Consider the following 15226-nt stretch of genomic DNA (forward strand, 5'->3'; position numbering starts at 1 on the left):
GAACTATAGTTGCTGTCTCTGTTAGTAAGTGGTTTGGAGGTTTGTTCATAGGTGAGCAGTTGGTTCATGCCTGCAAGTCATATTTCTTGTAGCTGGTTTGAGAAAAGTGGTGTTGGTCTGTTTTGTGGTGTTCGATTTGTTTTCAGTTAACCTTTTACTGGAAAACTTGCTGGGCAATAAGAGGTTATTTTATTACAGCTTTAAAATGCCTGCTTGTGCAGGTATTTGGTGTTGGATTTTGTGTGAGGAGTGACACCTGTTTGGGCTGTGTGTGTGTTTAGTACCTCCTCAAGCTCCAGTGGAAGCAAGGGAGGGGCAGAGCAGTGGTGGCAGTTTTCCTCTCAGCTTCACTTCAATCACCTGCAACAAAGATAAAGCACTTTATTAGTCAAGAATCATATGATGGATTTTGTAATTTATGACTCGATTGTGCTTAGAATTATAAAGTCATTTTGGTTCAAAAAGACCTTTTAAAATAATCAAATCCAACCATTAAACCTGCACTGCTAAGTTCACCATTAAACCATGTCCCTAAGCACCTAAGTGTCTTTTTTTATTGCCAGGGATGGTGACTCAATGGTGCCCTGGGCAACCTGTTCCAGTGACTGACGACCCTTTTGGTGAATAAATTTTTCCTAATGTCTAAACCACCACTGGTCGAACTTCAGGCCATTTCTTCTTGTTCTATCACTTGTTACCTGGAAGAAGAGACCAACTCCCACCTCACTACAACCTCCTGTCAGGTAGTTATAGAGAGCAATAAGGTCTCCCCTCAGCCTCCTTTTCTCCAGGATAAACTACCTCAGTTCTCTCAGCTGCTTTTCCTAAAACTTGTGCTCCAGACCCTTCACCAGCTTGGTTGCCCTTCTCTGGATACACTCCAGGATCTCAGTGTCCTCCTTGTAGTGGGGAGCCCAGAGCTGCACTCAAGTGCTTGACGTGTGGCCTCACCAGTGCTGAGTACAGGAGCACAATCACTTCCCTACTCCTGCTGGCCACCCTCTTTCTGATACAAGCCAGGATGCTGTTGGCCTTCTAGGCCCACTGCTGGCTCATATTCAACCACTGTCTACCAGCACCCCCATGCCCTTTTCCCTTGTATAAATTTCTAGCCTCTCTTCCCCAAGCCTATAGTGTTGTCTGGGGTTGTTGTGACACAAGTGCAGGACCCAGCACTGTTGATAAATGAAGAAAAGTGTCTTGGTGAGCACTTCTGTCAGCTCCATCAGGACTCTTGGGTGGATCCTATCCAGCCCCATAGTGTGTGTCTAAGTGGTGCAGCAGATTGCTAACCATTTCCTCTTGGATTATAGGGGCATCGTTCTGATCCCTGTCTCTTTCTTCCAGCTCAGGGGTTGAGTACCTGGGGAACAACTGGTCTTACTGCTAAAGAATGAGGCAAAAAAGGCATTTAGCACCTCAGCCTTTTCCTCATCCTATGTCATTATGTTTCCCCCTGCATCTAAGAAAGGATGGAGATTTGTCTTAGCCTTCTATTGTTAATGTATTTCTAGAAACATTTTCATTGTCTTTTACAGCAGTAGCATGATTAAGTTCTAGTTGGGTTTTTAATTTATCCATGCAGTGACATCCTTGGAATCCTCCTGAGTTACCTGCCTCTTCTTCCAAAGGCCATTAACAGATTAAAACTGCTCCCTTCCTGTTGATGCCAGTCATTGTGCTGTCTTTCTCCTTCATGCCTGTGTCACATGCCTGGTCTCTGCCTTCTACCACTTGGTTTCCTGGTCTTTGCTCTGCATTGGCAGCCAGAAGTGTGCTGTGATACAGGACTCAGTTGCTGCACTGCAGAAAGGTTGGCTAGGAGAAGTGGATTTGGCATGATGCCTGTGCTGGTTTCCCACCTGAAAGCTGTGACCTTGTGCAACTCCAAAGGCTGCTTGCATCTCCTAAAACCTAGTGTTGGTATTTACTGTTATACTGTTGATGCACACTGCTTGTTTTCTGTCAGCAGGGCAGGAATTTATGGTTGGCTCATGGTGTTTCCACATATTGCTCGCTGGAACCAGCTTGTGTATTCCAGACAAAAGCAAAATCCATTCAATCCAGAGTAAATATGAGCAGTTGGTAAATTATGCATCCTGAAATTCTGGCTTGCTCAGCATGACGTTGCTACATGAAAAATAGTGTCAGCAGTTCCTAAATTGTTCCCTGTGGAGCTCCAAAGAGCTGTGCAAGCTCCTGCACTGTCTATAGTGAGCAGCAGTAGGACAGAGTTTGCTGAGATAAAACTTTATCAAGGTATTGAAGATAAAAGCTGGTGTGGTATTTGAAATAATAGCTGAAATCCATTGTTAAGATAAGCAGAGGAACAGAAATAGGAAAAATAATCTGGATGTTAGAACCCAGCTGTGAGTGTCTTGGAATCACTGTGACTGGTCCTCTCCAAGCTCCTACTCAGTTTGTGCCAGTGGTCAAAAAGGTAAACAGGATGTTGGAAATTGTAATTGAAGGGCTGAAGCAAAACACCACAATTCTGCATGAAATGGGTCTTTGCACCAACTGATGTGTGGCACAGCAGGAGCTAGTCATGCTTTGGGCTGAGCCAAGAACAACTGCCAGGGAAAACTTTGGGCCTTTGCTTGTTGCTGAAGGTAAAGGGATACTGAAGACCCATAGAAAGGGCTTCTGGTATCACTGCCAGGTTCTAAAGCTGGTCTTCAAGTACAGGTTCAAGGCCACAAACACACACAGCAGACCCATGGGCCACATACATTGTCACTAGTGCTGAAGCAACATGCACAGACCCGGGGAGCAGGAGTGGGGCAGCGCCCAGGTGGCTCAGTGGGATGTGTTGCCTTCCGATACACGATTTTAAACGGTTCCACCCATGCTGTGGCAGTGGCTCATGTATTTTCTGTGGGAACATTTGGGTTTTCTTCAGCTCAACACCTTATTTACCTGCGGGTCAGTCGTAGGCAAGTGCTACTTTTTCAGGTTTCTGTGAGGCAGCTCCTTTCCTTCTGATGCAGATTCACAATCTTCACCACCCAGGTGTGGTTTTTTGTAGCCCTGATACAGGGTCTGATACATACATGGTCCTGAAAATGTATGTAGTCTAGTGAAAATCTGCAGAATACAATAGCAACTTTTTCTAACTGCTGTCTGTATGCTTATGGCAGTATTGTTGTTGTGGGTTTGACCTGGTGGGTTCCTCTAGGCTACAAGGCCAGATTCCCTATGGGAATCCAGGCAGGACAGGAAGGGGAAGCTTGCACCAGAGGGGTGAGAATCCTTGGTCCCAGATGTGGCTTGTTAGTATGAAGGCTTCATCTGTACTGGGAGCCAGGGACAGTAGTGGAACTCTCTGTAAGCATCTCAGAACAGGCCAACTTGTGCCTTCCCAAGCACTTCCTGGAAGCGATTTGGAGGGGAAGGTGATTAGCATGGAGGAGGGGCCATTGCCAACACTAAGTGGATCAGGCTGTCCTGTTTTGAGTGTGAGTCATGCTGTGCCATGTGGTTCCTACATAACAGTATGTGTCCTGACATGTTTTATGAAACTGGTTAATAGCAAGATCCTGGGCTCAAATGTCTATGTGGGACTTTGTGGCACAGTGCTGAGCCCAGCGAAATAGAATCATAGAATGGTTTGGGTTGGAAGGCACCTTAAAGATCACCAAGTTCCAACCCCTCTGCATGGGCAGGGACACTTCTCACTAGACCAGGTTGCTCAGGGCCCCATCCAACCTGCCCTTGAACACTTCCAGGGATGGAGCATCCACAGCTGCTCTGGGAAACCTGTTCCACTGTCTCACCACACCCACAGTGAATAATTTCTTCCCAGTATCTACTCTTAATCTACATCTGGTTCATATACTTTTTTGTGTGCAAAGTATGGCATAAACATACCTCTCACCTATATTTCAACATAAATAAGAACCTATTAAGGTTTTAGGTTACACAGATTTGCCACCTGGATGTATTGACTGCCTCTGTGTTTTCCATGCCAGCACAGTGGTCATTTTATGAGGTGCTTTGTCCTCTCTGCTGGAAGAAACTTGCAAAGGAGGACACTGGGAGCAAGAAATTGGTTGATATTTTGAGAATGTGTGGATGTGTTTTTACTTCAGCTAATTTTCGTCCTCTATTGAGGAAAATTAACTTTTTGTAGTCCAGAAGCAGACACTAACCTTCTTTTTACTGTGTATTTACTCTCACTAATGGTTCTTTTAACAGAAAAACACACTTTGGAATCATCATTCCTGGCAAACTATCCAACACCTTTATTCCCAATTTCATTGTCCATTTGTGATACAAAAGTCAAACTTCCACAAATAGTTCTTTAGAACAAAAACCTAAATGATTTACACATAAACAATTACATACAGCATTTATAATGTGCAGTACAAAACATACACTGTTCAGATGAGGTACAAATTGCATATCATGCCAAGATTTTTTCGTGTTAATTACATAGACTAGTGCTGATGGTTACATTTTGTAGAGACAGTTGTAGGTACTGCCCTAAAGCACAGAGAAGAGACAGTTCTGAAAAGCTGTACTTGTCTCATCCTCAAGCCCCACCTCTCCATTTTAGGTTTGGGGGAAAGACTTGGTCCATCTCCATATTCATAGAACAGTTCTGAATTCATCAAAAATGAAGCTAGGCACATGTGCTTCAACAACCTGAAGGAAACAGGAAGGCACAGTTAGGTATTTTCTTCATTTTTCATTCCTATGCTCGGTTCATCCATTGAGAAGCACATCTAATCTAGGAGTCCAGCACACACCAGCACCCAGGCCTTAGGATGTGCTCCCAGGTGTGTTCCTGGTGCCCAAAGGAGGGAAAGAATCACCCTGTCAGGCAGGTAAGGCAGGCCCCAAGCTGTAAGGGAGCTGCCCTGACTGCAAATACTGTGTAAGATGGGAGAAGGGTGATGCCCTCTGCTGTTCCTCCATACAGCACCAGGCTGAAGTGGAAGCTGGCACCGGTACCAGCTACACCAGCTGCAAGACTGGCCCTGGCACCTCCCACTGCATTGCACCCAGGGCTGGGAAGAAGAGAAACTGGAAGAATCTCTTTCCTGAAGTCGTGACTATTAGATGGGATTAACTCAGGACTCACTGAAGTACAGCCTACACCAAATAGGATAATGACTTACTTTCGATACCACATAAAAATACTATCTTGTCTTCAAATGTAGTTAAGTTATATTTAACCCTAAAATAAAGTCTCTCTACAACCCCAAACTTTCAGAAATTTCCTTGCATGGGAAACAAAGAAGCTGCCAGGGAAGCCATGTTTTGGCAGGAAAGCAAGGGAGTCAAGGACTGGAGGGCGTGCTTCACCAAAATTTAGCCTTGCTAATTAGCAGGATTCTAAATGAAGGGCAAAAAGCTAAGTTTTTAATACTTAGTTCTGCAACATCTCAGAACTTCTGTTTTATTTCTGCCCTTCCCAAAAGCCCCCAGCAACACACACACACATTCTCTGAAGATTAAATGGAGCAGACTATTCTTAAATCCATTCAAAGTTGAAATCCCTTCTATTTTTTATTTATCCCCTCTGTTTTCTAGAGAATACATTTTCTGTAAGGATACTATGACTAGTATAAGAACAGTTCCACAAAGTATGCAAGCAATACAACTTGTAGTTTATACAGGGAAAGGAATTGATTGTGAGCCATTCCTATCAGGTGACAGATTTCTCATCTGCACTTCCTCTTGGCAGTCTTTTACAGAAGATCTGAAAAGGACCAATATTGCTTTCTGGACAAGTTTAGCAAGTCAATTATTTTGGATATTAATTTACAGATGATGCCATGTTTCAGAGTAGATATGTGTGATCAAGCTGCTAGGACTTAACTCCAGTATAAACCAAGATTTAGCTCCTCTGAAAAGGACTCCTGCTCAGTGATACATAAGGGAGACATGGAATTCTTTCTTACCTTTCTTGGTAGCTTCGTGTAGCGAATGTAATCTTCCAGGAACATGAGGGCACCCACTACATCAGCAGGCATTTCTGGTATCCTCTGGCTAAAATTAAAACCATCATGAAGATCAGAAAATACCGGCCTTCAAATAACTGTTTCCACTAGGTACCATAAAATTCCATGACAGAAAGAAATAGTATTTTCATCTTCTATTTAGTGAAATATATTGTTACTATGTCATATACTCTGCTTGAAAAACATACTGAAAAAGCAGTGATAATACTAATGAAGCCCTCTTCATATAGGTGATACCTGGGGGAAAAAGTACAACACAGATACCTTGTACACTGCTCCATCGTGGAACGAATAAACTGACCAATCAGAGCCAGAAATTGTTCTGTGTATCTTGAGTGAAACTGTTTCAACAGGGTAAGGAGTCCCAGAACTAAAGGGAGCCAGTCAATTTGATCAGCTGGCCGCTTGCACACCACTCCTGCACAGAAGAGTAAAACCCAAGCCAACATGTTTATAAACCAAAACATAAAGCTTTATAGCACAGGCAAATTTATCTAATACAGTCTCATGAGGTTTCTTGCTGTGCTCAGACATAAAGATTAAAAACTAATGTAACAACTGCATTTCTTCCATAGCAAATGGCCTAATGATGATAACAAAGGCACAGGAGAGAATGAGAAAATCCTAACTTTGAATTCTGTTTCCTATTTCACTGTATTTGGTTTCAATATTATAAAAAACCTGCCTGGACATGATGGACTTGAAGTCAGAAACAGAATTTTCTCTGCAGATAATTTTACTATCTTCTCTACAGATATTTGCACACAGGTTTTCATTAGATTTAGACAAACAACAACTTATACAATACCTAAATTTCTGTTGTACTGAAGTTTCGGAAACTGGGAGATGAGGAATAGGAAGTTGACAGTGGGAAAATATGGCAAACGTTTTGTTGTTATGTAGATCTGAAGGGAAAAAGAAAATAGGAACACATTTCTTCCATATATTAATTCTTCTCAGTTCATAATCAATAAAATAGAAAAAGCAAAGTGTACCAAGCATTGGAATGTAAGCCTGACCTTATTTAATGGATTGTGAATGCCAGCTGCTTCCAGATAAGCTGTGATTTCATACAAAAGAGTGTTGTCTTCTTTAGGATAAGGCAGTGATGGGTTCTGATAATGTGCTTCAATGTCAGCCAGTATTGCTCTAAATGGAAAATAAATGTATTATATTAAATATTTATTAAAACTATCCCAAAATAAACCTTACACAATGCCACACATCACATTAATTTTAAAACTTCAAAGAAACAAACCTGTAAATGGTTACAAGCAAGAGTAAACCACCTTTTCTGGACTATGTTTTTATAACCATCGTATTTGTTTCAAAACCATCACCACACAGTTTCACAGTTCTTTCTACCTATCCAAATATAACCTCAAATACAAGTATAACTAAATGAAGTAGGTTGCTGCATTGTCCACTTGTTCTTACATAGTACTTGTCAAGTTACTGATTTTTATTGTTTTTGTTGGGTTCAAATTCAAATACTCATTATCAAATGCCTAAATACAATCAGATTCCTTATTTTGCTATAGTTTACAGATTCATCATGATTGGAAAGGACCTCTGAGACCACTGAGTCCAACCATCAACACAAAAACCACCCAAACACAACCAGCCACACACAATCAACCAAATATCACCCACAAAAACCCCCAGACAGATCAGTTTTACATTACAGTGATACATGCAGATCTTCTTACTTATTGAGATTTTCCAGAGCAGCAGCCAAATGCTTGGAGTCAAACCTGCAGGAATAATTTAACTCGTTGGTAATCTGTCGTCTGAGAATCTGCATCTGACCAACCTGTTGAAACAAACCAATGAAAACAGGGTAGGGTGTTATACTGAAGAGTAAAGTCAAACTAAGGAAAAACTTAATGAGAAACAATTCACAGTGAAATCACAGAATCACAGCATGTTAGAGGTTGGACGGGACCTCCAAAGACCCCCCTGCCAGAGCAGGACCACCTAGGGCAGGTGTCTCAGAAAGGCATCCAGGTGGTTCTTGAAAGTCTCCAGAGGAGGAGACCACAACCTCTCTGGGCAGGCTGTTCCAGTGCTCTGTCACCCTCACAGTAGTAAAGTTGTTCCCCATGTTGAGATGTAAATAGATTACACACTCCTCATTTCACCTAACAGCCTTTGTAGGGCTGCCCAAAGCAGGGACATACACAATGGTTGGAGCTACTTCCTCATTTTGGTAACTTGATAAATTTGGTAAATTTGATTCACTGCTTCCAATCAGAGCTGACAGACCCCAGCTCTGCAGGGCAGTCAAGGGAGAGAGGCAGTCACAGCTCTCAAGATTTACACACAGCTCATGTCAGCAAATACAGGCAGTGTGAAAGTGGCAATAAAAAGGTAGCAGACATAAAATCCCAGTTATTGCTTGTTTTTCATAGGTAAATAAAAACATTTATACTCTTTTCCCCACCTCTCCCTAGACCTTGGGGTCAGTGATGGCAGGGATAAAAGACACTTGTTGCAGTCAGCTTTCCTCCTCCTTCCCTGACCTTTTTTCTTCAGTAACATAAACATTCACGACCTTCCGAAAAATGGGTCCCAAAGTGTCATTACAAGAGACAGGTTAATGGGATAGCTTGTTTAAATTTTCAGACTGTCTGCTGTGTGAACAAGACAAGCTCAGGAAATTCTACTGCTCCAAACTTTGGCCTTAGTTGCATTATGTTCACAAGGCACTGTGGGAAGTCTTAGAGGTCCTGATCCTGAGCACTAGCTCAGCCTTCCCAGATCAGCTCTCTAGGGCCAGACTCTGTTTTGCCAACCTATTATGTATGAATCTCAGCACTGAGCACTCTGTGGAGTGTGAGCTGTCCAAAGCTCTGCAGCCCTCACAAATCCAATGCTACAGAATTCCAGGTCAACAGAATACAACATTGCAAAATAAGCATATTAAAGTATATATCCAAAGAGCCTACAGTGAATTCTGTGTATGACTAGTTCGTGTAAGCCTACCTTCATTATGGAATCCAAATATGCTGTCCAGATCTTCTGAGTTTTTGCAATTGCTGCAGAATAAACCTTGTTTGAATTTGCTGAGGAAAGAAGAAGGGTGAGGCATTAAAAAAAGAACAAGAAGAAAAATAAATACAAGTGTACAGACAATGGCTTTCTTCCAGTAAGCACTTACCTATAATTCCTTTGAGAGGACTGACAGCATTCATAAGTGCTTTTAAGGTATCCTGTACTGTCCTGTCACGCATAATATTTTTCTGAAATATACTGAGGAAATTCTAAATAAAGGAAAGAAAGAAGTAAGTAAAGTCCTCACACATGTACTCTATGCTTAATGTTGGTGCTACAATAGCCATATTTTTTAACAGCAGGGAAAGGATATTTCCACAGATGAAGAGTTGAGGAATTCTGTAGTTAGACTTTGTGCTTTCTGTGTGCTAATCAGTGTTAGGACAATTAGAAGATGGAACTGGAATGGGTTGCCCAGGGAGGCTGTTGATGCCCCATCCCTGGAGGTTTTTAAGGCAAGGTTGGACAAGGTTTTGTGCAACCTGATCTAGTGGAAGGGTTCCCTGCTCATGGCAGGGGGCTGGAACTTGATCTTTAAGGTCCCTTCCAACCTTAATGATTCTAGATTATCCTCATCAATACGTAATACTCAATGTAGACAACCATTAATTCAGTTTTGAGGAAGAACTGTCTTCATCAATACTTACTGGACTGGATTCTTCTCAGAAAAAAACAAAACCAAAACCAACAAAAAAACAACTAACTTGCTTGCAAATTAAGTGTTAGGGAAAAAGTTATTACATAGAACTGAGATCTTACTTATATCATGGTAGATCCAAACCATATAATTCTTTGTGGATCTCTAGACACAAAAACAGCAGTTGACCTGAGATCAAACTTTTGAGTATACACAAAGAGTACACTTACTGTAATGCATGACCCTGTGTTAAACATTTATCCAAGAGCACCACTTATTCAGAGTAACAACTTTCATAATGATACCTGTAACTGACATTCTCACCTTTGGGTTTCAACATACTTTTTTTGAATGCTTCTCATTGCAATTTACCATTTCATATATCAACCATTTTTTATTCCATCAGAAGTTATTAAACAAGAAAAGGATTGTGAACTTGAGAAACTGATGTTGAAAAATTACCTGCAGCTCCTTTACGATCATGAAACACAGCAACCTGTCTAAACCATTGAGACCAAAGGTACCTAAAGTATCTTGGATCTCTGAGAAGAGACGACTGTTTGTTACTTCCTGATGAGTTTTCACATCATACCAGGTGTTCATTTGGTCAATGTAACATGTGATCCTGAGGAAAAATTAAACAACTACTTCAGAATAAGCTGCAGAGAGTTCCTGTGATAATCCGACTTATCTTATTCAGGAAGAGACCAGAAAGACTAAGTATCTCAGGTGATGTTCAGTTACCCCTCTCTCCACAAGAATTCTCTGTCACCCTTCCCTGGCTTCTCTCTCTTCATTTGTGTAACACACCATTTTCCTTCTTAGACTAAAATCACAACTTTCCTAGACTAGTACTTAAAATGTACAGGATGGATTTGATAAATTTGGTTTTAGATAAAGATGGTGATATGATAGCTAAGGAAATAATAGCTAAGGAAAAACTATTTGTTATCTATTTTGGTATGCATATGCTTGTATATGGTGGAACTGGACCAGTCCAATGCATGATGCTGTGGTACAGCTGGTGACACACAATACTTACTTTGGGTCTGTGATCCTCAGGATTTCTCTACAAAGCCGACCAATAAATGTTACAGATTCATCCACAGGTGTGAATTTTGGTATAGGAATATGAGTAGACTGATACATGCTTTGCCAGTCTTGAATCTGAAAAACAAGTTGCAACTCGTGGTGTTACCATGGCACGTTTTTAATTCGCTTAGAAATTTTATTCCTTATTTTAAACTTAAAAGTAGTGCACTGTGTAACAGTATTATAAACTCTATACAGCAGAACAATACAAAACATAATAAAGCAAAGAGGAGAATGAATCTTATGTCCAAGAGCAAGCAGAAGATAAGGGTAGAGGGTGAGAGAACTACCTGCAGTCCTGCTGCAAATTTCATCTGCTCCTTTCTGCAGTAAGACCAGCCACCATCTTGTGAGCTGAATTTAAGATCTATTCACACACCACTTGTGAAACATCACAAAAATCTGGTAGCTACTGCAGTATTTCAAAGCCTGCATTCTCATGGCTAACAACAGATACACAGAGGATTACTGTTGTGATTCAGTAGTTACTTCCATCTTCTTGAGAAAGAGAGGACAGATACCGTTCACTAGCAAGAGATACTAAAATATTCTGGGTTTGGAGTACTTTGCTCTTCTGTAGAACTAATGCAGTGGGGATGCTGAAATCATTCCAAAAGAGCTGGAAGTCAGCACAGCATGAACTGTGCACAGCGGGGTAGATATATTCTATCATTCACAACCTTTAATGTCCAAATATAAGGACATTTATCAACTTTTCACTAATTTTTTATTAGTACCTTTGTTCTTAAAAAGTTATTGCACTCCTGTTCCACGTTGTAGTTAATAATACGAGATACTTCCTCTTGCCAAATTTTTAAACCATATATGTTGACATAATCCTGGATATATTCAAATGATCGATGGAACCCATCCATCGTAGCTGCCATGTCTTTCAGTTTGGGCATCAGTTCACTTGGCTAGAGATGGGGGAACAAAAAAAAGATAAAACCAAAACTAGCAGGCACAATACAGTGAAAATATGTAAGGCTTCTACATACCTTTCCCTTTGTTACAGGCTGAACTGAAAAACACTTAAGAATTTTATCAAAGGTTGTTTGATATCTTACGTAATTCTTCTTCCTAGAGTATTTATTCCTCCTGCTTTTAATGTTTATTTTAGGCTTTATTGGTACTATTGATTGATCTGGAGGATTAATGAATCTGGGCAGGATCCAAACAGTCACACTCCTTATTCTGTAACTGCCCTTCTGTGTTTACCTGGCTTATACATGTCATGTGTTGTGATCATTTCTCCCAGGCAATGACAGATCTGGAAACTCAGAACTGACGGGACACTTGGCAAGAGAATAAAAGCATGTTTTAAAATTCTACGTATTCTATGTATTCTTAACAGTTTATTAATTCCTTTTAACATCAAGTCTTCCAAACATACTTTTAGTTCACAAAGTGTAATTTTTTTCAATAAAGCATCAGTAGAAAAGTATTAATTATTTTCTAGAGGGTAGCCTAATAAGAGGTTGCAGCAAAGCTAAGATATATAAAAAAATAACATCAAATCAAGCTGTTACACACCTTGGCTCGAGGATTAAAGATAAGTCCCCTGTGAAGTGCCAGAGCTACCCGTTTTACCAGCTCCTTCCTTATTCCATCCTCTAGTAACTGTTTTGGATCCACCTAAGTAGAACAACCCATTTCTTAAAGTCAGAAAGGTATTAAAAAAATACAATGGATTTTGTTTGTACCAAGAAAGGTACTAAGCACTTAGGATGTAAGAGAAAAACAGTGCCAACAGCTGCACTTTCCTACCACTGCTTGTCCAAAGAATAAATATTTAAATACATCCACCAGATACAAAGGAATCATTTAAGTTGAATGGCAAAGATTTGTAGATTCAATGCTGTACAATTACAAACAAGACAGAATGCATTAAGAAGTGTATATTTCTTCAAGAATGCTTGCTCCTGAAGGTCTGAAAGAGGTATCAGTGTAGGAAGAGGTCTTTGCCAATGGAAGAAAAGCTCTTTAGAAAAGCTTGCAGTCAATTTTTCAGTAGAAATAAGTCATAATGAAAGTGTCAATTTAGGCTGATGAATCTACGTACAATGAGATCTGTGGGTTCTCAACAACCTTTAATAATACAGTTCTTATCTGGGTGCCAAGTTAGGCATCACTGCTGGAAAATTTGTATGCAAACTTTTTTTTTCTTCTCTTTTGATCTTTCCTCAAGGTCTTGCTTAGTGTGCTGAAGTATCTTTTCTAAAGTGCTAATTGCCAGCATGAGACTTTTTCCTACTGGAATAATAGAACCTTACCTTGATTATACCAACTAAAGTGGTTTTCATCATGAGGATGCCTTCAGTGAAGATTGAAATTGCATGGGTTAGCTTGGCAACCTTTAATAGAGAAAATAAAATATATTAAAGTGATTCAATACCTTTAAATAATTGCTCTAAAAAGAAATACGTTTTCCAGTGGTAGATTCTGATTTTAGATTAAAGTAATTTGCACTGATATCCTTTAAATTTTAAAGCTTCTTCTAGACTTATAGTACAATAATGATCTTTCTTTTAACTAGATCAACGTAGCTGTGTTACCAGCAGGAAAGAACAGATACTCAATGGCTTTACAGAAATTATGTGAGGAAAGGCCTCGCCAGCTGTATCATGTGTGTTCAAAACATCATGGACAAAATCTAAGTCAGTATTTTGAGCAGATCAGGGACAAAGCTCGAAGTAGTTATTCCGTAATCAAGGCTGCTGCCAGCAATGAGTCCGCTTCAATACTTCCACACATGCAGTACAGTAGCACATTCACTTGAATTATTAGTTGAGCATCCTTATGGTCAGAATTCAGACAAGACAGTCTTCACCTTTCAGACAATCACAATAGAGAACAGAGACAACACTGTTCAGACTTAGAATTCCACAGAAATCAAAAGTGAAAAACTTCTTTGAGAGATATATAGTTTCCCCTCCACCTCCTCAAAATAAAATAGCTATTACTGAATGTTGCCTCCTCATTCATTCCTACCCCTGCACAAAATTAACAGACTTTACAAAGTAAATGAGGGAGTCTAAACCTAGTGTTCAGGTCTGAACATCTGCTTTATCAGAGACCACAGCGTGTGTTTGTATAAAACACCTAACAAACCAGCACTTTGGCAAAAACTGCCAGAAAAAGCTGGCATCTTAAATGATAAATGAAGAGCTAAAAGATATATTCTTTGAGGGAAAAAGTTACTGCCCTACTCAGGCTTTGTTAGTTGTTTTTTTTTTATAGAATCATTAAGGTTAGAAATGACCTTCAAGATCATCAAGTCCAAACATCAGCCTTACACACCCCTAACCACTAAACTATCTCCTCAAACATCATATCCACCTGTTTTTTTGAACACCTCCAGAGATGGTGCCTCCACCACCTTTCTGGGCAGCTTGTTCCAATGCCTCACCATTCTTTCTGGGAAGAAATTTTTCCTCATATCCAACCTGAACCTCCCCTGGCACAGCTTAACCCCATTTCCTCTTGTCCTATCACTGGTCACTAGGGAGAAGAGGCCAACACCCACCTCACTGCAATCTCCTCTCAGGTGGTTCTAGAGGTCTCCCCTTAGCCTCCTCTTCGCCAGGCTGAACAGCCCCAGCTCCCTCAACCTTTCCTCATAAGACCTGTTCTCCAGACCCCTAATCAGCCCAGTTGCCCTTCTCTGCACCTCATCTTGCTCTTTATCCTCCTTCATTTAAAACAAAACCAAATCATTTTTATGCTTCCTCACTCTTCCAGACTGATAACAATGCAGGAAAAAACCCACAGCCAAAAAGCCATTGTTAATAGCAGCTTTATCTGATCAAATCAATGTGCCTCCATTCTGTCTTCATATTTGAGGGCAGCAAAAAGCTTAACTCTCCTGGATTGTTCAGTCTTGGACCTTCTCCCAGAACAAGCATTCCAAATGTGGAGAGCTTCATTTCAGACGTGGCTTTTGAGGGTTTTTTTCTCCTTCTATCTAAATAAATTAAAAAATCCTTGCCCTCATTTATAAATATATTTAAATTTCCTCTCTTTCTACAAGACCAAAGTTTAAACTTTTACAAACAGAAGAACAAGAGTTACTCATGTATCCTCATGAAACCTAAGGAACACTCACAACAACACTAGTAAATTTTAATTCTTAGTCACCAAATCCAACTTCACTGTTAAAAGTGTAACTGGAGCAGCACCTACTTCCATTTAGGCTGAAGTTGGCTGCCTACAGGGTATGTTTTTTTCATAATTCCCTATTTTAACTGCACCTCGTATCGTGGTCCCAGCTGAGCATAATCTCTTATCTTGTCCTTATCAAGGCGAGTAGGCACTTCAATAATGTCATGAGTCTGAAGCTTTATAATTTTGAGAAGAGATGTAAACATGCTTTCTGGAATTATCTGTAGAACCTTTGTAAACGAGAGGAGAAACAAACACAATCAGTATGTTCCTATTAAAAACGATGAGCCTTCAATTAAGGAAAAGCAATTAG

The 15226-nt window shown here is 40.3% G+C and overlaps 1 protein-coding gene across 1 annotated transcript in view; it reads right to left on the reverse strand.

Annotated features, from left to right (window-relative positions):
• Window positions 1-4261: 4261 nt before the first annotated feature.
• Window positions 4262-15226, reverse strand: part of KIAA0196 (KIAA0196 ortholog) — a 28082-nt gene continuing 17117 nt past the window's right edge. Inside the window, exons 15-28 of the mRNA XM_009997602.1 lie at window positions 15003-15163; window positions 13026-13106; window positions 12286-12387; window positions 11490-11669; window positions 10703-10827; window positions 10123-10285; window positions 9130-9232; window positions 8955-9034; window positions 7679-7782; window positions 6989-7118; window positions 6778-6874; window positions 6234-6387; window positions 5910-5997; window positions 4262-4647 (exon numbers count right to left, since the gene is read on the reverse strand). Coding sequence (XP_009995904.1) covers window positions 4591-4647; window positions 5910-5997; window positions 6234-6387; window positions 6778-6874; window positions 6989-7118; window positions 7679-7782; window positions 8955-9034; window positions 9130-9232; window positions 10123-10285; window positions 10703-10827; window positions 11490-11669; window positions 12286-12387; window positions 13026-13106; window positions 15003-15163 — 1625 coding nt within the window. The 3' untranslated portion in view covers window positions 4262-4590. The remainder of the gene's footprint in view (window positions 4648-5909; window positions 5998-6233; window positions 6388-6777; window positions 6875-6988; window positions 7119-7678; window positions 7783-8954; window positions 9035-9129; window positions 9233-10122; window positions 10286-10702; window positions 10828-11489; window positions 11670-12285; window positions 12388-13025; window positions 13107-15002; window positions 15164-15226) is intronic.

Source organism: Chaetura pelagica, unplaced genomic scaffold (genome assembly GCF_000747805.2).
Source record: "Chaetura pelagica isolate M959 unplaced genomic scaffold, ChaPel_1.0 scaffold1, whole genome shotgun sequence".
Classification (NCBI taxonomy): Eukaryota; Metazoa; Chordata; class Aves; order Apodiformes; family Apodidae; genus Chaetura; species Chaetura pelagica.